This window comes from Bemisia tabaci, chromosome 6 (genome assembly GCF_918797505.1).
Source record: "Bemisia tabaci chromosome 6, PGI_BMITA_v3".
Classification (NCBI taxonomy): domain Eukaryota; kingdom Metazoa; phylum Arthropoda; class Insecta; order Hemiptera; family Aleyrodidae; genus Bemisia; species Bemisia tabaci.
Genome location: NC_092798.1, coordinates 27,845,429 through 27,867,956, shown reverse-complemented (window position 1 = coordinate 27,867,956; position 22,528 = coordinate 27,845,429). Strand labels below are relative to the sequence as shown.

At 34.1% G+C, this 22,528-nt stretch overlaps 1 protein-coding gene across 1 annotated transcript; it reads right to left on the bottom strand.

Annotated features, from left to right (window-relative positions):
• Nucleotides 1-119: 119 nt before the first annotated feature.
• Gcn2 (eukaryotic translation initiation factor 2 alpha kinase Gcn2) lies at nt 120-22,055 on the bottom strand. Its single transcript, XM_019047627.2, has 23 exons — nt 21,789-22,055; nt 20,220-20,389; nt 19,473-19,608; nt 18,682-18,798; nt 18,092-18,255; nt 17,549-17,624; nt 17,050-17,184; nt 15,815-16,012; nt 14,274-14,419; nt 13,517-13,675; nt 12,595-12,792; nt 11,642-11,795; nt 10,640-10,806; nt 9,683-9,857; nt 7,970-8,360; nt 6,698-6,888; nt 5,797-6,015; nt 5,333-5,490; nt 4,139-4,364; nt 3,035-3,144; nt 2,013-2,196; nt 1,423-1,574; nt 120-644 (listed from the first exon to the last, which is right to left on the bottom strand). Exons 1-23 carry the CDS (start codon nt 21,837-21,839, stop codon nt 518-520), a joined length of 3,804 nt encoding a protein of 1,267 aa, XP_018903172.2. The 5' UTR covers nt 21,840-22,055; the 3' UTR covers nt 120-517.
• Between the last annotated feature and the right edge of the window lie 473 nt (nt 22,056-22,528).

The window sequence follows — 22,528 nt, the reverse complement described above, 5'->3', positions numbered from 1 at the left end:
GAATAAAATATATATATATATATAAAAAAATGTACGTCCTAGGTACGTACTGATTTAAACCATGTCTTTTCTTATTGTTGTTTGAAGGCACTAATGATGTTCAAAATCAGAAAAATCCGTACAGAAGTATTTTAATTTTTTTATTAAAAAAAAAAAAAAACAATAAAAGCAACAAAATATTTTTCTTTAGGCTCCTCCAGGAGCTGAACTGATTGTGAAAAACAGTATACGAAAAACGTACTTAAAAAATTAATAACTGATTTTTTTTTTTTTTTTTTTTTCTTTCAAAAGAGAGGAAAATTTAAGATTTTGGCAGTTAAAAAATCACTGGTACATCCAAAGAGAAAGAGAAAAAAAATCTTAAACACAAATAGAAATAAATTAAAAGAAATTAGGAATCTTAGTACGATTACTTTAAAGGATGCAATGTTACAAACATCTATTACGCAAAAATTATCACTGCATTCTCATCTTCATGCGAAATTATGATTTAGAGACGTGAGGTCGCAGACATGAGTCATAACAACATTCGGAACATATTATCGACTATACTGTAAAAAATTACAGCGATCAGGTTTGATTTGGTTCCAAATTCTTCTAAATGATCACCAAGTTTCAGGAGAGATTTTTTTTGCTGGGGAAATCTGAAAACAAACAAGTTTTTACATAGTTTAAAAATATTTCTTCAAATTTAAGCGTTTTGATTTGTATTCCATTTCCAGTATTGACACAGGAAGCTTTAAGTTCTGGAACTTATAGAGCAATTTCAATTGGACTGCGGGAGGCAGAAAGGATCCAAGCCACATCAGCTACTGCTAAATTAATTGGGCAATTCAATTTGTTACATGAAAACGGTTGTGCAGATTTTTGTGAAAATTTCAGTGAATTTTCTGCATAAAGCGAAACAAATTCCTTTAAATTTTCAAAGGAATCAGCACAAATGTTCTCTTGTAAAAACTTTAATTACCCGGTTAAATTTGGCAGGAGCGGATGTGGCTTGATTCCTCCCTGCTAAACACAGTCCAATTAAGGGATCTTCCATAGTAATATTTTTTTTTAACTCGAAATGGCGGCAAAAATCAATTTTGAAGTCGCCAAAATTCGGAGTCATTTGGTGATCTGCTGTAATGTAAGCAGGCGAGGGAAACTGCATTCACTGATTCGCTGAGGCTCAGCTGAAACCATGGTCTAGCTACGTTGTCACAACTATCAGCCTCTGGTTGGTCATATTTTAATCAGCTCTCTTGCCCTTAAAGTGCTTAATTAAACATTTTAATGGACTTCTTGGTTTTTCATGAAATTTTACAAAGAGAAGGGCTGTCCGATATTCTGCAGAAATTTTACGCCACTGACCAATTGAAATAAAATCTGATTATTGAGAAATGTAGAAAGAGGCTATTTTTTTTGGATAAGGGAACTTACTTTTTAACGATGGAATTTAAGCTTTGCTGAACATTATCAAGGTCAATAAAGACAAGGAACTTAACCACATCAAATTCAACATTGAGTGCCAAAACTTCAACTTTCATTTTGTGCGATAATTTTTGAAGAGAGATAGATATAGTGTTGAGTATCTGTAACAAGACAAACATTGTGTGATTTTTCTCCTGGAAAACATGTTGAGAGATAAAATGAACCTTCCTTCATATTCTAAGCATCTATTATTATTTTTGCAGGTGAATTGATACAGCTTTAAGATTTAATGTCACTCACAATCCTCTTATTCACGAGACACTTATTTTGTAATCATTGAGTGCATAAGTCTTAAAGCATACGCATATTTTAAAAACCTTGAATTCTTGAAATTTTAAAATTTTTGAAAAATAAGGCCCTAGTTAAGCTTTAGATGTAAAAATTGAAAAAAATTACAGGAATTTGACCTGCAAGGAAAGTTCAAAAATTCTACTTGGTGTGAGGCAGTTTCTTGGGGGCCACCATAAGGGCTATGCAGTGAACAATATTCATTTTGTGGAAAATACAAAGATTGAAATGAGCAACCTGGGCCAACATACCTGATTTTCATAGCGTCGTCTAGTGCTTGTGTTCAATTTTTCTTCCAATATAAAGGTCACATTGACGTGAATTGAATCTGAGGTAGACATAGCTCGTTCATGTCGAATGACAGTATTTGATTCAATTTTATCCCGACTAAAACATTCCACCAGTTCACTAATACTAACTTTCTTCTCCTGAAACCTGCACAAGGAAATGAAATATAATAAATGAACTTGGTGTGAGAATTTTTTTTAAAAAAAGAAGATTGGATTTGTAATTAAGTTTACAAGAAACCGTGAAAAAAGATAAGAGTGGGCTAAAAGAACAGCAAGTGCAAGAAGTACACTTGTGTAAATAGAAAGAATGACATGATACTTGATACTATGAGAGATAAACATTTAGACGACAAATTAATACCGTTAGTGGTTTTGAAAATCGTAAACTGGTTTTTAAGGCAGTTAGGCAGTTGTTTACTTTAATATCCGTTCCGTTTATAAAATATTATAATAATAATATCAATGCAGAAGTCCGTCCTTATAAACATATTGAGTATGCTGGGTCGTTTCTTAATATCGATTACTTTCTTTGTGCAATTTTTTAGTTTTTTTAACGGTTTTTTCATTTTTCATTGTGTGTTCTAATTTTACTGCAAGTAGATAATTTCAAGCAAGTGAGTGTGCATTGCTGACATTGGCCTGTGGCCTGTCAGAGATACTTATGCCGGAAGTGCTCCCTCTTCCAAGGTAAAAAGGAAAAAAAATATAATATAATCATAATGGTATTTTAAAATATAAAAAATTGATTTCAATTGAATATTTGATGGCATTTAGTGCAGTCATATTATGAAATTACTATTACATACCTTTTTCATAACAATTTTAAGAGGTTTTAGATATGGTAAATACACACAAACTTATGATAAGTGATGACTTTTACAGATAAATATTTAGTATTCTACTTGTATCTTGGAAAATCTAAACATAATTATGTGTAATATCAAAAGAAAGTTTTATCATGCTATGGACAGCAGGCTTCTTACCTGTCTTTTATTCTGGTTCGTATCCGAACACTTCCGGGTTCTGATTCTTTGAGCATCACAATATGTCGAACGTTCATCTCTGAGCATTTTGCCTGCACTTCCTCTAAACTCTGATGGTAAAAGAAACAAAGAAATTACAGTGTGTGGATGGCTCATGCAATTTATTGAGGACCTATAGGACGCAACTATCAAAATGTGTCCATTAAGCTTCAGTTCAGCGTTCCAATGGACTTGTTGTTAGTTCTAAATCATAGTTCAATCAATTATTCGTTGGAAGAATGATCTTGTTTATTTTACAGAAAAAGAAGACTTTTGTTGAGGATTATGATAGATGATCTCACATAGCACACTTTCCTTATCAATCATTGATAAATAAAATTTAGACTGATAGCTTAAAGTGCATCACTGGTGAAAACAAGATAGTGACAATCATAATATATGAGGCGGTGGTCACATCTGGGCAAGTCACCTATCCTCCAAAAATTGGTAATATATACAGATACTGTGGATGATCATATCTTTTACTATTTCTTTTTCATCTTCATATACAGGGCTTCGCACCAACAGTACCAGATATCGCCTCTGTAACTTGTGAACAAATTGAGACAGGAACTTGAAATTTTAGGAGCGCTCCTTAGTCAGAGGAAACGGCTTTTGGGAACCCTCAAACTTTCAAAGGGTCCGCCTTGAAAAGAGGCAACAACTGTAAAATTCATAAGGATTATGCAGGACTTTTGGATCACTCTGTATATAAAGGATACATATTTGAGATTTGTAAGGATAGCATGAGGACAAAGATTGGTTTCTTATGATTTACTTTGAAATAACTTAATATTTTCCTCTATATTTTTCTACATTATTCCAAGGAAAGGAGGGGATTTGTACAAAAATAAATTCAAGTCAAATTGTCAGAGAAGGAAATGCTTAAAACAAGAATTGACATTATGATCATAAGCTAAACAAAATCTTTTCCTTCTCCCTTCTTTGACGAGGGCATAAGCTTTGTTTGTCCAGCCATCACAGTATCAGGCCTGCATAAAAGTGATAAAATAAAATTAGACTAGAAAATAAGTCTTTAGAAAGAGAGAGAAAACTGATACTAACAGAGACAGATTCTGAAATTGAGCAACATCGAACACCAGCAGACCATAAATCTTTTGCGACACTTAGCTTCTCCTGTGCCATCGAGTTCTGACCAACAGAACAGATAAGCACGTCAGTTATGGCCAAGGTTTTCAATTCAGGTAACAGAGCCGTAACAAATCTATCAAGAGATAAACTGATCCCTGCAGCTGACAGTGATATGTCAGTACTACACCTAACAAGCTGTCTGGAATCAGAAAGACAGTAATTGATAAACTAGGTGAAGATATGTATTTTAATTAAATAATTTGCTTGGGTTTACAACGGTTAAGATTTTTTTTCTACTTCCCAAACCACCGGAATAATTCAGAATTTCAAGACACAAACTTGTTAAATGCACATCAAAATTTCCACAGTCTGCAGTCTTTAGAATATGAAACTACTCCTTCACAATTGAAAAAATTTAGGATAACATGATTGTAAACTGAGACAAGTAATGCTACACACGTTGAGAGCATACATGCGATGGGTTGGATAAAAGTCTTCAGCACAGAAAAAAAAAAATTGCTAATTCAACAATTCAATTGCTAAAAACAGTGAGTGCAATGTTTTAACGCAGATTTTACAACAAAGAAATGCTACTTTAACCACATTGTAAACTAATTTAACCACGGGGGTGGTTAAAGTAGCATTTTTTTGTTGTAAAATCTGCGTTGAAACATTGCACTCACTGTTTTTAGCAATTGAATTGTTGAATCAGCAATTTTTTTTTTTTTTCTGTGTGGTGCTAACTGAAATATTCCACACTTAAGGAGAAATGATCATAAACTTGAGTGTATTAGTTATTGCTATTGTTTTAATATTTGACAAAACTTTGTTTAAGAGAAAACACAGTGCGCGAGGCTTGATAGAAGAACATCATTCAACTGTTGATTGGTACTGTTTAACAATTCTGGCTGTTCTTTAGACTTGGAGGATAAAAATATGGGGAAGGGGAAGCAATATCAAAACAAGTCAACCAAGAACATACTTTTTTAGGGAAAACAGGTACATAATTAATTGATTTAGTCAAAAGAAGACATTTTTGCATTATCTTGATGTTATGGAATTTATAATAATTGTCCCCAACAGTACAACTGATACCAGTTTTAGGACGAATGATTTGATATTTTTTAATAAATTACAATATATAAAACAACAGCTTAAAGAGATTACCTGAAGCTGGCAATCAATGAGTCATAGCGTCCTCCTGATGCGAGGATGTCACGAACGCTTTGACCTTCTTTGCTTTTGTACTCTCGAACAATTTGGTACATCAGGCCAGAGTAATGAGACGCATTGGTTAACAACCCAGGAGCAATAAGAACTGGCATCTACAATGATGAAAACTTAATGTCAGTCGAAAATAAAAATTTACTTACGGTATTGTTAATTTCTAATTCTTTAATTTCTTGATTCGAAAAATGTCTGCAAATACCTGTGCTAGTGTTAATTTCACAAGAGGAACATTTTGGAGGGATCTAAATTGAGTCTAGAGCAACGCTTTGCAGATCATAATTTTGCCTGCCAGAAAAATTTGTAGATTTAAAATATTTCACACAATTTATCTTTCTTCTTGCCCAAAAGATTGATTCATAGATTAAAATACAAGAATGAAACAAACGGAAAAAAAGATTCACCTCAATTCCCAATGATTCAATATGCTTCACGACCAATTCTAAGTCTTTGATTGCTTGCCGACATAAAAGAGCTGCTCTGTTTTCCTTCTTTGTAATTGAGCTACAAATTCCTTTTAGTTTCTTCAGGTTATGATCAGAATTGACAAAACCTTTCAGAGTTTTGAGACCATGTTCTGTCGCACCTTTGATTTTACCGATTTCATCTGCATTTTCGTGAGGCTGGAACAGACATAAGTCCTTGTATTGAATAGTTAATTTTTTTTGAGGTTTCATATTTTTTTTAATTTCGTGCATCTATAGTCGACAAACTCAGATTAGCCTTCTGAAAATATAAAATTGAACTATCCAATCTGATGAAGCAGAAAAATTAATTTAAGAAAAATTGGACTTAAAGAACTGAATCAAGCAATAACTAACTTCATTGGGCTCGATGCATTCGCTATTAAAATTAAAATTAGTAAAGATTTTCTTGAAATGATTGCTCCAATTTCGATGGATTGATACCATTTTCTGGATTCACTCCCTCTATTTGCTTAGTTCTGCCATATTGTTAGTATTATCTAATGAAAAAAAAGTGATTAGAGTGATCAACTCGGAAAAACACCTGGCAATGCATGTAGATTGATGATCAAATTGACATATTCCAAAGATTAGTAGAATCAACTTTATTTATGAGCTGACGCTGACATGAGTGCATCAACTTTAGATAAATTTTGGTGCCTTCTTCAATTCCTTGTACTAAATTTTATATTGAAAAATAAGGTAAGTTTGACTGTCTGGTTGCTGTATCAATCAGTTTTGAGATGAATTTGAAGAATGAAACGTAGTGGAAATTGTTTTGACAGGCATGATTTTCACTTTAAAAAAATTGTATTTAAATGAAATTTAGCCATATACTTACTTTTAAGCTGCTTAAGAGACGGATGACATAAGCATGCTTATCTTCCTCAAAGCCACAATGAAGTAAGATAGCGTGAATTAATGAAGTGTGAGAGAGCCTTATGAACCAAGTCTTTTGTGCGAATACAGATGGAAACATGTTAAATATTTCCCAAATAATTGATAACAGTTCAGCATCATCCAATAGATTTCCTGGCATCAAATACAAATAAATAAAATCGAGTGACAATGCATCAAAGATTTATTCAACGCTATGATGGGAGAAAAATTTACGGCTTAAAACAGAAAAATCACAGTTTTCTTTTTCTTGAACATTAGTTTAAAATGATACTTCACATTCTCTGGTATACTGTTGAAGTAAGACAAAAGTACACTTCCGTTGGAAAAGAACCTAATTTTAAAGATCATTGCGAGTCCACAAAATAATATATTTTTTTCACTGGGCAAGTCGCAAGTTGACCAATCTGTTTTGTTTGTGTTACTTGTCTCCTTTCTCCTTTATGTCTGACAAGGTTAATGACTCCACCTCTTTGAAAAATAATGTCAGTACTCCCTAGAAGCATTTAATTAACTGTTATCCCGAAAGTCATTAAAATATAGATGACTGAGGCAAAATATTTGTGCATGGAAATCATTGATAGCCCATTTGAAGTTACAGGAACGTTCAAGTTCAGTGATGCAACTTCTCAGAAAAACGATGACGAGATTCTCAAGAAGCATCTTACTCAATGCTCCACAAGAAGCCATTAAAATACTGGTGACTCAGACATACTATCAGTGCATAAAAATTATTGATAACTTATTTCCAGTAACAAGCATTTACATTAATGTGATGATTTGAAGGTTTTTACAAGAAATTGGCTTCAGTATTCTGATGTACTTCATACCTTTGTGAAAATGAGTGGGACTAATTATTCTTTGACGTTATATAAAGAACTATTCAGAAAAAAGGGTTGCTAAGATTGTGCAAATTTGCTGTTCTTTTATTTCCATAAAAATTCACCTAACCCTGCAGGAAAGCTTTTAGTTCCAGGAAAAACTGCCAGGAAAACTGCCTCATAAGATTAGAATATTTTAGAAGGCATACATATACAAAAAAAAACTTACGATTGACAAAAGAAATTGAAAGCAGCACAATTTAAGCAGCGAAAATTGCATATGCACCCTTTTCCAGAATGGTCCTTCATACGTATTATGTGTGCTATGGTGGAGAAATTAGTTAGAGAATTTCACTTGGATCTTGAAGGAAATATTAAAATCATAGGTAAAATACCTGGTGCAGCAGATACGATATCAAAAGCACATTCATAAAGTTCTTTGGGATGCACGCCAAACACTCTTCTTTCCCTGAAAACTCTGTCAACTGTATACCGTTTGATATTGATAATAGGATTGTGGGCTAAATATCTGGCAAATGGTACATGTAAGTCATGAGGAGCATGGACCAGCCCACCCCAACACGTCATCAGTCGAACGGAAGAGTCACTCCTGATCAGTTCTGAGTTTGGAATAAAGAACGGCGTCTGGAGACAGATTCCTCCATGCAGCTGGAAAACTTTTTTCACTTTTTCAATCACTGTTTCCAACATATAATGCTGTCTGAAGTTTTTTGATGATGTAGGAATTGTTGGATTAAAAGTTAGATCTTCTGCTGGTGAGTATTTCTATAAAGTAAAATGACAGCTATTTTATTGATTGGATAGACATGATGAATGGAAAATTTAAAAAAGTTATTGTCAGGATACAATACACTCTCATGTGCCTATGTGAAATAAACAGTTTTAATCAATTTTTAGAAATCCATATATTGACCTCTGGAAAAGGGGTGTTTTCTAGAAAGGAGTGATCTTTTATGTTACGACGGAAAACTTGTTTGTATGAGACTAACTGTGTGACAAAATATTTGAATCAGTTGATGTTAAAACCGAACTTGTCTGATAAATGATGAACCCTAGAAAATGGGCTTTTGTACAGAACTCCAGGCTCATCAGAAAATGGACTTGTTGGCTTTAAGTATAGATTGATTTATTTGATACACACTCTATATTTGTAACACACTTTGTTCGATAAAATCAATCTTTTCTTCCCTCTACTTCAATCTAAACTTTTACATAAACTATGTTTCATTTATTTTGAATAAGACTACCTAAGCTTCTTTCCTCATTTGATTAAAGTCAGATTATGTGAGCAGAATCACTGAAACTCAGCAAGATGTAAATAACTGACCTAGTTCATGTTAAATACATTGGGCAATTGTTTTATATCTTATCTGAATGATCAGCCGTTTGTTGTCATTGAGTGTTGTTGAAATAAGATGATAACATTTTAATTTCATCCTCAGAAATACAGAAGAAAACTCTAAAAAAAACTATACAGTTCAGCATACTTTTATTCGCAAACTAACAGGGTGCTCCTGCAAATTAATATTTACTTAACTTATTGAGGTGAAAAAAATAATTAAGTTTTTGCACGACTTTTTCGAAGAGTATGTGAAGAATGAGAAAACCTGCATGTTTCCATTTTTAATTTTGTTAAATTTTGGCTGAGAAAAAGACTTCCAAAGTCGCCAAAAATCCAACCCCATTTCAAACGGAAAAATATCGTATCTTTTCACCTGCATTTGTTTATTTGTTTCCAGGTTGGAAAGGTACCAAGAGGTTAAGTATCCTGATTGTCCTCTCAGCGTTTGAAATGAGTGATTCTCCTCCCCCCCCCCCCCTCAAATGAAATCGTTTCGAGTGATTTCAATTGTATGGTGGCCATGATATATTGATTTCAAGGTGGTTGAAACCATGCTTGGTCACCTCATATGACCTCATGAGCTTTAAGCCAATGAGAAATGCTCTTTATATTGCTTTTTAAAGCTCGGAAATGGATTTTTCACTAAAATTTATTCTGGCATCATGTGTTTCCAAAGCAATTTATAGATATTGCATCAGCCCTAATAACTATAAGGTTTTGACTCAAAAATATTCAAGCATTTTACCTGATTGAAACAAGATGCTATTAAGTACTTGTAGCTTTTGCTTTTAGGATTTGATAGAGTGTGATTGAACATATCTAACAGCTCTGCATCAGCAAGGTGGACGGGAGGAATGTATTCACTGAGAAGGAGCTCTTGAGAAGTGGGTCGTTTCGCAGGATCATGATTTAGGAGCCATCTGAAATTAAACAAACCACCTAAAATTATAGATTGTGGTGTAACTATGGGATCATGTTTGGGAAGAGTATAAAATAAATATTTCTGATTTTAAACTTTATTTTAGAAGACTGCTACCCCATTATGTATTTTTGTCATCACTGAGTTTAGCTTGGTACACAGTCGATAAAATATTTGAAGAGAATTGATAGAAAACATTTTTTTGGATAGAATGATGATGCATAGAGAGTGTAAATTAAAAATCAATTTGAGAAGATATTCGGGAAGAGATCGATTGAAACAGATGGCAGACTGGAAATATAACGGTACATCCGTAAGTTAATTAGTCGACTGAGTAGTGGTAAATTGAAACTAAAACTTGAAACGCCAGTTTTTTTATTCTTCAGTTGATTTGATTTTACTCTCTGAATAATGTCCTCATTAGGGCGTTATTCAGTGATTTGCAATTTTCACATGAGTATCATTGAATGAGTTGTTCAACTTTTTCTTGAGCATTGATGAAAGTCAATTTAATAGCCAGAAATAATCTAGATTATATGACTTTTTCCCAGTTTTCTGTTAAGTAAATATTGTTCTCCTCTTTTTCTGCTGGTTTCTGCTTATTTCATGTATTACTTCTTTCATCTACCCAGAGATTTACTACTTTGACTGAGTTGTGATTGCGTTGGATATAAAATAGATCTTTGATTGAATAAACTTTTTATACATAAAAGAGGAAAATCAATGTTTCTTTCAAGTACTGAAAAAATAATAAATTTTGTTGAAAAACATAATGTCATTTACTTTATTATTTGTATTTGTCTGGAGTTCTCTGGTTTGTCAAAATCCGCAGGAATAGAGCAGTCTCTGAGGCGTAGATCGCTTAATATTTTGAACCTCTCCATATTGGTACCGATTGGAGGATAACACATTTCAAAAAATATTATCCCTAAACTAAAAATATCAACTTTCTGGAAAGAAAAAGAAAAGTACACAAATTATAAAAATATACAAACAGATAAAAACACAGGAAATATGATGCTAATATGGTAAACGAAGATTGAAACATTGGAGGAATAACATGCACTCGAATTCTCTCAAAATACGACAAAACTTCGTTTGCAAATTTCGCATTTCCATCATAACAATACTGTAGTACATGTTTTCTGGTAGAATGCTTTGACCAGCTACAAATTCATTAATTTTGGGCCTGAAGTATCGCTGAATCTTTGAATAATAAATTTTCAAATTATGCAATTCTCAACACTCGTTTTTCTTAGTGGATATTCTGCAAAAAAGTTCACTGAGAAATATTGGAAAGGTCTCAGCGAATCCAACTTGAAAATTAGAAACAGCCAATTGACCGATATAAAGTTTTTAGACTATGAATAACCTCGGACTGCATTGTTTCTGTCCGAAAGAATTACTTCATTGACAACGATTGTAAAGATACACACATTTTTATATTCGCGTGTGTACAGCGTTTTTACAAATTCAATCCAAGCTTGAGAAAAACCTTCAAAGTAAGCTTAAACTTACGACAAAACTCATGATTGGCTAGTTTGTAGGTGCTGCAGTGCCCAAGTTCTGCACACTTAGGTTATTTTAGAACTTAATGTGTGGAGCGATAGGCTTAGTACCTTGTTGAGTTCAGTCATGGGATACAACTTCGGAACACGGGAATCGGCAGGAGAATGAGGAGGATGGAGGAGTTGGAGGGATTACATTTCATTTTCCATGAGTCAATCTTGTGAAGATTCCAGCAATGGTATTTTCTCACAACGGTCGTTTCTTTGTAGCACTGACCTGGTTATATGATATACTAGTAGTTTTGTTGCAGTGTTTATTAAGCTCTGGTGCAACGTACAGAGCTGTTCCGACGGGCCCTGAATAGGATGAATCTGGAGAAGGAGCAGTTGCGGGAGGGGCGTATATCACTTTGGGACCATTACTTGGCTGCCTGAAAAATAGACATGAAAACACAAATTAGAATCATTGCATTACTTTTATAAAGAAATTAAAATTTTTACTAGTTAGTAGCAAATATTTTCAGGAAAATGTCATAATACGACATATTCCTGAAAATAAATTATTAGAATGATTATTAAAACACTTATCGATCAGAAAAGTTCATGCTTAGAGAAAGAAAGATTATGAATGCCTAGTTAATGTTTTGACAAATGCACAGTTTACTCTGAACTTCTGCACTTATTAAAAGCTAATTTTTTATTTGATTTGTCTCTCTTCCTAACTCCGGACATATTATAAATTTTTTGAAGACTTTTCACGACCAATCGTGTAGACGCGGTGTTCCAACTTCACTCCGGAAAATTAGGAGTCGTCAATAATTCCTTCGGAACCATTAAGATGTTCGGCTCACCCATTATTAAGCATACACTTTATTGAAGAGAGGACTCAGAGGAAAACAAAGTCATAGGAACCAAGAATAAAGGAGGAAAACGAGGCAAGAAAGGATGTAAAAAAGAAGAAGTGCTTAAACGAAGGGATGGATGGGACAGACGCTACAAAGATTGTAACCGATGATACATACTAGTAAAATCTTACAAGTCAATTTTGCTCCAAACCAGCGCCTGCATTTTTAGCGCACTTTCAGCATGGCACCTGGTAAAGTTGGAACAAGATTGATCTGTATAAAGCTGATTATGTTTCGAATAATATGGCTGCAGTAATGGATCGTAAGTATAACAAATGAATTGATATTAAACTTGAAACAAAGTAAAAATGAAAAATATTATTACTTCTGTAAAATTTCTGTGGTCGCAAGTCCAAAATCACCAATCTTTACGTGGTCTTCTGAGTCCAAGAAAATATTAACAGGTTTCAAGTCACGATGAATGATGCCCTGCTGATGGATATGCATTAGCCCTTCAACTATTTCTCTGAGGAGCCGCCATACTCTTTTTGTATCTTGGTACAAACATTGATCAATTGCATTCCTGAAAAAGATAGAATATTAACCACTCTTTAGGATTAAAGCTTTTAATTTTTGTTACAAACATTTTAAGAAAACATGGCCTCTCTGAGGCTTCAGCAAAGCAGTTTGGATGATTTGCTCACTAAATAGCAGGAGCAGGTTTGCTTGCCACCAAAGGCCTCAGGCCTAAAGCTCTGACTGGTTTTCATAGCCTCTTTGAACTTGGAAGCAAAAAATCAGGAGGCTACGCTGCACTGATGATTCATCCAATCAGATTGGAAGTGCGTCTGCAGTTGCTTACCTGATTGGTCAAAACTAGTGTTACCTAAACAGCATTTCTCTGCGAGGGAAAATTGTGCTAGAATGAATTTTTTTACTTTGTATTGAGCATCTCAGTTTTCTACTGATTTTAACGCACAAGGGCAAAATCACCAACTTTCTTATTAAAACTCAGCGTAGAATAACTCAGCATTGAAAATAAGAGCAGATAAGGTGAACCACGAGTTATGATCTAAACTGGTTGAGAATGGCGGAACTATCTAAATGCATAAATATGTACAGTGAGAGCTTAGAACTTAAATCTAAGTACTGCATTTGAAAATAATGGTGAATAACCAGAGAGTAAAGTTCTTAAGGTAAAAGTTTTTATTCAATTTTGACCATTTAGAAATCCAATTTTCTTGAAGTAGAGGGAAAGAAAGCAAGGATCCTGCTTTAAAGAGACTTTAAGAGATGCAAATACAAACCTGAGGGTACTTTTCTCACAGTATTCCATTTGGATGTACATGCACTGTTTCAAATTGTTCAAAATGTTTGCTTCTGAATCCAATTTCACTGGTTCTGATACTCGAGGAACACTTGCTGTTGATTCTGAGTCTTGTGGGGATGAGTCAGTGCTACCACGTCTGGAAATTAGTTTTGAAAAAGTTACAATGAGGAGATAAGTTGATCAAATATATGTAACTAACCCTGTCACGTTTCAACGGTTTCATTACAAAGTTTGCCAAATACGTATCTTATTTCTTATTTTCCCCTAAAAAATCCCTGGGCTAAAATAACAACGGTGGGGTTCAATGAGCTAACTTCGGTATTCCTTGATTTTCATTATGAGGCGGCCTTCTAGGCTCTAATATACATATTACTTCTAATCATAAGAGATCAATGGAAAAATGTGTCAACTCCCAGGAGCAGAAAAATATGTATGTATTCATAGAAAGACTACCACAGATTAATTTTTAAGTAAGTTCTGTAATTTTTGTGGCGAAAATCGTGGGCTACATGAGATTTTGAGGTGAAAACATACTTACATCCATCAAAATGCTTAAATTTATACCTTGTCTTACAATCCACTGTTTCAATGCAGTGACTCTATGTGTAGGTAGTGTACAGAAAGTTCCTGTACATGCTACAGGAAGTAACAAAAAGCAAATTCCATGAAAATTGAGCGAAAAAGAGTTAGAGTCCTCTGCATAACTTGGCAAAGCTTAGATAAAAATTACGTACATGAATGAAATCCAGCCTGTGTCATCATCACTAGAACTTTCATCATCTGAGCTCAAACAATTTCCTCGAGGCTCAGATAAATTCCAACCAAGACTTAATTCTTTCATAGGAACAAGATCTATGCCTTTTTTGACTTCTTTGGTTTCCTGTATTTACACAAAAAACAAATAAATGATAATAAAAATCACACTGCATTCTGCATTTATATAGGCGATGAATCAGTAGGCAAGAACGAATTAAGCTTTCTGATACAAGTGACTTAACCAAAATTTTACATAGAACTTGATTGGTGTAACAGAAATTATTGAAATTAACTCTTAACTAAGATATTCAATGTTTCTTGATGTTTAAATTCAAACCTTCCGGACATGAAAAAATAAGTCTACGTCAGCCATATTGTGCACTAGACGTTACAGGCACAATCGCAATGATATAAAAATATGGAAACCTCAATCTCAGTGCTTTGGTTAAGCTGTTGCATGTTTTTAATACTTTGATCAATAGAAGGCGAGAAGGGAACCCTGATCGATCAAGAAGCCTTTTAAAACCCTTGCAATGCATGGTTTGATTCAAGAAGACAATTGTTTTTCTTGTAAGTGGGGACTTTAAAATTCCCTGAACAAGTGACAACTAAAAGCTTGGGTCGATTTCAGAGCAAATTTTGCTGCACAAATCTAGTTCTATGATAAATTTTGGCTGATAAATATGTATCAGGATACTTAAATTTGTATCTTGTCTACTGGTCCATTCCTTCAAGTTTCATCGTTTGTGTAATACCCTCTTCACTAAGCAGGTCAATTTCTGAAAAAATTATGCTCTAGACCACACTTGTTTACATTTTTAAATCTGAGGGACTCAAAATTCACAAAGAATCTGACACTAAAATGTAAATATTTATTGTGTTGAGCTCGACTTTTTCGGCTGATAAGATAAAGTTGCGATGCTTTTTGAGAAATCAGCAAAAATTTTCCTTGATATATTTTAAAGATGGCATACTGGTTGGAAACTAAAGTAATATTAATCCATTTTCTCATGTATTGTTTTTTCGATTGTGCTGGAATTGTGCATTCACTAATTAGAGTTCTTTCATGGGTTAAATTCTGCTCTGTAGAAAGAAAGATCAGGAAAAGCTAACTTCAAGTCCAACCTGTATTAGTTTTCTTGTGCAGCCAGTTCATAATTGATTTATACTTTTTATCACCGTAATATAATTGAATCGACGTATGCGAAAATGTCCGTTGTCCTATACAGGGTTTCATAATTGCGGTAGGTTTCTTTTGTCCCGCGACACTGATGAATCGGATCGATCTCTTTTGTAAACCTTTAATTACACTTAGGGGATTATTTGTAAAATTGTTCTACATTCCTTACATCTTAAACCATCTTGTGTCGTTAAGTTACAAGAAAATTGTCCACTCAAATTCTGAAACACTGTCTTGGACATTGGACGTTTTTGCAAAAGTCGATTAAAATATTACTGTAGTAGATTAATAATTTCCATTTAAAAGTTTAAATTGGATGAATGATATTTGATGACAAACCTGTTTTTTCTCATCTTCTAAGCTACCACTTTCTTCTACAGTTTCAATCCAGGAATTGAAGTATCGTACGACGTTTTCATGATTCAGCCTCGATAACAGTTTCACTTCTCTCATAATTTTTTTATTTAGAAGCTTGTTTTTTGGATCTAGCTCTATTTGCTTGATAGCATACAGACAATCATCTAGTTTATTACGTACCTAAAATAGAAAATTCAGAATTGAGTTTAGGGGAGGTGAAAAAAAAACCTTGCCTGGAGCATAATTTAGGTAAAAATTACAGGATTGTTAATGATTAAATTTGAAGTTAATTGTAAGTCAAAAATGCATTTTTATCCACCGATGTCACTACTCCTCCTGTGGTCCCATAAGTATTCCCGTAACTTCTCTCTTGCTTATATTAGAATGGGCCTGTTGCAAACTTTTGCTAGAGCAGAATGAAGAGTTGTTTCCTATAGATTATGCCTCAAAAATCACGATGAGCGCATCGGCAAAGTCTTAAATGCACTCATAACTTCACAATCTGCGTAAGAAATTTGCGTTTTTTTGAGCTTCCCGCTTCGAAAACGATACTACGGCACAGGTGAACATTTTGTTAGAGGAGTCGTTCCATCGTCGGCAATGTTCATCATGGCCGACGCTTCCGCAGTTCCGCGCGTAATTCGAGGTGAGTTCAGGGTCAATCAAGGCGGGCGAGGAAAATATGAACGTAAGCACGCCCATTGTTATGTGGTTTAATCCTGTTCAGATGTTATCTCGTCCCATCACACGTGTTTTGGCGGACTGGCGTCGGCCATGATGAGTATTGCCGCCAATGGAACGACTCCTCTAACAAAATGTTCACCTGTACCGTGGTATCGTTTTCGAAGCGGGAAGCTCAAAAAACCGCAAATTTCTTAGGCAGATTGTGAAGTTATGAGTGCATTTCAGACTTTGCCGATGCGCTCATCGTGATTTTTGAGGCATTATCTGTAAGAAACAACTCTTAGTTTTGCTCTAGCAAAAGTTTGCAACAGGCCCATTTACTTCTAACAACCCCTTCAAAATTACATGCAGCAAAAAGTTAACAGATTTCATGGGAAAAATGTCACTTTTCTTCCAGACTGCATACCACTAAATGAGAGTTTCTCATTGGTGTTTTGAAAATATGCATCTTCGATTATTGGTCAATATATCTTGCCAAAAGAATCTGATTTAATTCATTCACAGAAAAAAGGGAATGCTAAAAAAGTACTCACTTTTAAAACAATGCCAAACGCTCCTTTACCAATTGAGTCTAAAATTTCGAACTCATTTTCTAGTCGAACATGCCCGCGAGGTATTGAGTTTAAGTTAAAAGGAATTTTACAGTTGTTACTATTCTCTAGAAGATCCTGAAAAGGAGAAAATTAGAATTAGGAGATCATTAGAAAATAAAGGTAAATGTGTAAACACCCAAAATAACACAAAATATTCGACAAAAATAACGTTAAAGCTAGTTAAATCAAGTGGATAACCAGCTGACTGTCCCAAAAAGCAAGGGCTTGGTTTGTAGTTTCAAGAAGAAAAAAAAATAGAAAGTGTTCTAGATAGTTTTATTTAAGGGAATACTTGATATTAAAACGTTTGAAATTCAAGATAAAAAGATGTATGAGAACTCCGAAACTACATTCATATTACAAGACAATTCAAATAAAATACTACAACCAAAGAGGAAAGAAGATAATGAGGAAAAAAAAAACTTTGAGGTATACTTACTAAATACTTAGGTCTATCAGGTACACTATATTTTTTTATCGGACTTCTACTGACTATGCTTTCTTCCTCATTGTCACTGAAAATAAAATATAAAAATCAATGCAAGCTTAGAGGTAACAAAATTTACCAAATAATTAAAAAAGTTAGTAATGAAAGTTGTTTCCATCTAGATCAATTAATTTTACTGTGACATGGTTCAGGAATTTTGAAAAATCCGAAGGTATCTAGTGAATCAAATCAAGATTTATAGTGCTAAAGACACAAAAACTCTGCTCCTATTCAAATTTTTCTATTTTGAAAAAGGAAATAAGGTTTTGTTTTTGCAGAAAGTTCGTTTCATTTTAAGTTTAGAATTTCATTTACTTGCTAGGACATATTTCTTCAGATTTCATGCAAGACTATACAATTCAAATTCTAAATCGATTGGTCTCAAAACCACTTAATACTAAAATGAGGTCAGATTCAGATTATGCTCATACTATGTATGTATTCGAGACTTCACTTTCTTTCAAAAGAGTATAAAAAAATAAGGACAAAACTTACTCATCAAAAGAGACAAATTCCTTAAACCTGTTGGATAGTAATTTGTCATTATCGAAGCTATCATCATCAGAATCATCCTCTAAATCCGAGTCTTGAAGTCTCAAACTGCGCCCTCTCTTCATAATCTCCTGTTTATGCTGTATTTCAAACTGCATTTCTTTTTCCTTAAAATTTGGACAAACACTGATAGTAAGAATTTTGATTTCTAAAGAAATTGATTCAAAATTTAATATCACCAGAAAAAAAAAATCTAGAAGACAAAGAAAAAAGGGATGGTCATTCTGAATTAATGACTGACTTTCACAAATGTGAAGAGGTTCAATTAAACAGCCCAAAAGTACTAAAGATGAAATTTTGTTAACAATTTACCTGGACGCATTTATAAATAACAAAAAAAGATGAAATGTAAATGGCAACTAAGAGAAATTAAATTACTTAATGGTGTACATTGAGTGTTCACAGCTACTACCATAGTCATGCATCTGTATTTTAAATGCACACATTAGGCAAAAAAAGATGTAAGTATTTGTGAGAGAAAAAAAGTTGATAGAGGTTGGTTGCGAAAGTGACTGAATAGAGGTTGCACTTACCTTCCTTCGTTCTTCTGTCTTTTTAAGCTGCAATTCTTTTTCTTGCCGTTGCTTTTGACGGGAGATCATTTCTTCATAAAATGACTGACTAGGTTTATTGTACTGGCTGAGTATTTTCTGCAAATAAAAATCAGAAAACCTACTTCAACATCTATTCTTCCATGACTAGATCAGTGTGTTAAGATTTGACCGTTCTGGTCCAGTAATGTAAAAAAGTATCAATAATAAAAATGATGTCTAATTAAAGTAAATTTCAGATCATATGAATTCATTCAGGGAAGACTGGACTATTTTTATTTTTGGATTTATGTTTTTCTCACTCTCTGTGACTGAGTGCTCAAAATTGAAGAACTATTTGTGAATGTTGATCAAGCAAAAATCAATAACAAATTATACAATTCAATAAAATTATTGTATTCTATAACAGAAAATATTATATAAATAAAAATTATGGAACAAATATTTAATTTAAATTAGTCTAAATTAAAAATTGCTGGGAGAAAATTACTACAGATGTCAATGCTCGCATGGTCGAAAATGAACTATCTATCCATCCTATACTTTGTTGAGGGGGGACTTGAAATGGTCTTAACAGTTTATAAAGGCTACTGGAGTTTAATACAACCAATAAAATGGGGATTTACTGGAAATATTTCAAATCAAATGCAGATACTATTTTACACACCTCACAAAAAAGCACACAGAATAAAGACTGGCTGATATCAATGTTAAATTATGATACAAAGCTTTTGGAATCTTTACCACATCATGAAAAAAATATTAGTACCTACCTGGGCATGCTGAACTAATTCAAATACAACTACTTCACCACAAAGAGAATTGGCAATGGTTTCCAATTCTCTTCTTAGATTTGCTAACTGAATGCTGGATAAACCTTTACTTTGCTCCAGATATAACTCTGGTGTTCTGCAATACACATAAAAGAACATTGTTATTAGTTTCTGAGGGGGAAAAAATACAATATGTATGTAGGTATGCGAGTAAAGAACATCAATAGAACCTTAGCAAGCCTTCTTCTTTTTTATTTTATATATTTTTTTAAGATACTGAATGAGTAGAGCACAATTTTCCTTCTTTTTCAGGGTGAGAATCATAGAGACAAATGATTAAAAAATTAAAAAAGGGTAAGTACTGTTGCCTCTGAAGTGATTAGATTGCGTTCTCCGATTGGGATGGGGACTTTTAATTTTCTTCATCTCTCTAATATTTCCTTCATTGAGTTGAACATATTATTCTGCAGGTATGAGGGAGTGCTCTTTCTTTCAAAGGTATTTATAATGAAAACGTTGGAGTTTTTTAGCCAACATGCGTAAAAAGTTCAGCATAAAGCTGAAACCTCTAAAAAACTCCAACATCCCGTCTTACGACCCGTGCGTTCACCGCAATCGGTTGGTGTTGACTCAATTCACTGAATTTTCAGAATGCTTAGCTCCATGCTTTTACTACTTAGCAGCTAGTTATATGAAGAAAAAGTAGAGGGTACGGAATCGTCTATTCCCGTAGAGGAATGAACTTACTCATCTGGATATTTCTCCGAGCATACAACATGCAGGGCAAATTTAGCATGGACTTGATTGTATCCTCTACTGTCTTGCTGAGGAGTGATGGAAATAGTGACATCCAGTGGCTTCCACTCATAACTAGGATTGTCTTCATGGTTGTCGTGCAGAGCCTCGCCAAAAATTGCCTGGCAACAAGTAAAAATGAGATGAATTTTAAATGACGGTCACATGAATAAGATAAATGATACTTATAATTTCTCAGACATGATAATTAAACGTTGTCTCTCAGTTGGTGACCAAGAAGAATTGACGGGTCAGTTTGTCATAATGAGAGACAAATTTCTTTGGTGAAATGCCTTTAACATACGTATTCATTCCAAAAACTTCAGTCACGGACAAATACATGCACAGAAACTAGATGATGCAATCATAATAACATTTACTTGGTTTGCATCTTTGAAGATTCTCGGACACATTTTTTCTTTGGGGATAACCTGCTGGTTGTCATTGCTGCGCACAATTTCATCAGATTTTCTTTTGATCTTAACAAAACACTCTCTTGAAAATATTTACCTACTATGTCTGGCCTCTGTATCATTTCTTGTCCTTTTTAGAGTACCTGTATAGCGAGAGTATGGACAGATGTGAAACTCCGAAAATCCATCAGGCCTTCACCGATGCTTCTGCGAATAAAGTTAGGGCCCAGAAATGCAGCCAACCTATGAATTTCAATTATCCAGAACGATTTACTAATACTATAGTTACGAACCGTCGTTTATTAAGCACGTGTTTGACTCAGTTTTTGCATAAATTTACTCAATTTCGCGGAAGAACGCTCATTTCTGTACATTCTTTGCCATCATGGTTAGAATTGGAATCTGCAGACTGGCAGTGAAATTTTGTGCGTTAGAAGTTGGTTAGAAGGGTGGCTGCACTTTTGGGCCCTAAGCCCTCCATGAAGCGATCTGTCCATACTCTCGCTATACAGGTACTCTAGTCCTTTTATATTTTGGATTTACTTGTTGAGAAGTTTTTTCACTATCTCTTCGCTTTCCATCTTGGTTAAGATTTGTGACACCCTGGATACTGGATGTAAGATCTTACCATAATTATAATTTTTACAGCAATAATTTCCCTTAGAATGATTTAATGTAAAATATTAGATGAAATCCTTGTGTAGATAAAATGTGATGGGGCTCTTTCAAAATGACAGTTGAGTGTGAGCCTTTCTGGTTCCCTGTTAAAAAGGTATACTCTTCTTCATAAACAGCAAATGCGTTTTCATTAAGAACAAAATCCGTCCAGCCACAAGTTCTAAATAAATGAGAAAATGTACAGAATAAGATGTCTACTGAGAGCATGGCAAAATGATATCATAAAGTGAGGATGTGTCTAGGTAAAAGACTGGAGCCACGAAAGCTTGACAGGAATTCTTCAAATGCATTTTATTCCTCCCGAAGATGTACGGCTGTGTAGTTTTGGTTGCAGTAAACTTGCGTAACAACGTACACTTTAAGAATTTCTTGAGAAATCACGAGTAAAAATGCAATCATTAGGAATCATCTCATAGGAGAGAATATCTACCTTCAGAGCTTCCAATTCGTTTTCTTGCTGCTCCCTCAGAGTTTCCTCCATGGCATTGGAAAATAATCACAGGCTAGTTAATTGAAGTTCATATCAGTTTCTACAAATTGCTACATTTTCGGAATCCACAAGAAATTAAAAATTTCTAGATGAGATAAATGCAAGTTGAAATTTTTTGAGAATAAAGTACTTGTTACTTGTAAAACCTAACCTTACATTTCATGGCGTGTGAAACAAAACAAAACAGAGAAGGCATCGGTGAGTCCAGCGTTGAGTTTCGAGTTCAACGGGCGACTAACTGCCCAAGTTGGTGTTGAACTGCCTCGCAGAGTTATGCTCAAGCGTTGCCTACGAGAATGCCTCCATTCTCGTAGGCAACGGCCCAAGTTATGCCGCATTAATCATTGTCAGAGAAAACATACTTACGAGATCATTATTGTAAGAATTTTCAAAATCATTAGACTGCTTTGACCATTTCTGACTTCATCTGACAGATTTTCATTTTATTTCCGACCCAACTTGAAAAATGAATTTTTACTCGCATTAGCTTCTGCTTCTTGTTTTCATTTACTGCAATCTGATCTGCATGAACTATTTCATCAATTTTACCTAGCCACTCTTCGAAGTTTTTGTCTTTCCTCTGTTTCTATAGTTTATTTCAAATTTAAGGCTGTACCATCGTTTCTAAGTGTGATGTAAGTGCCTGCAAGAGAGCAGGAATACTTCACGCATTGCGCCAA

What these genes read in the sequence shown, in the direction of transcription:
- Gcn2 (XM_019047627.2), bottom strand. Translation starts at nt 21,839, where the DNA reads ATGGAGGAAACTCTGAGGGAGCAGCAAGAAAACGAATTGGAAGCTCTG. An exon ending in CGTTTGGCATTGTTTTAAAA is followed by an intron (nt 16,013 to 17,049) that starts GTGAGTACTTTT and finishes TTTCTATTTTAG; the next exon opens with GTACGTAATAAACTAGATGA. An exon ending in AGACAAATACAAATAATAAA is followed by an intron (nt 9,858 to 10,639) that starts GTAAATGACATT and finishes GTTTAATTTCAG; the next exon opens with ATGGCTCCTAAATCATGATC.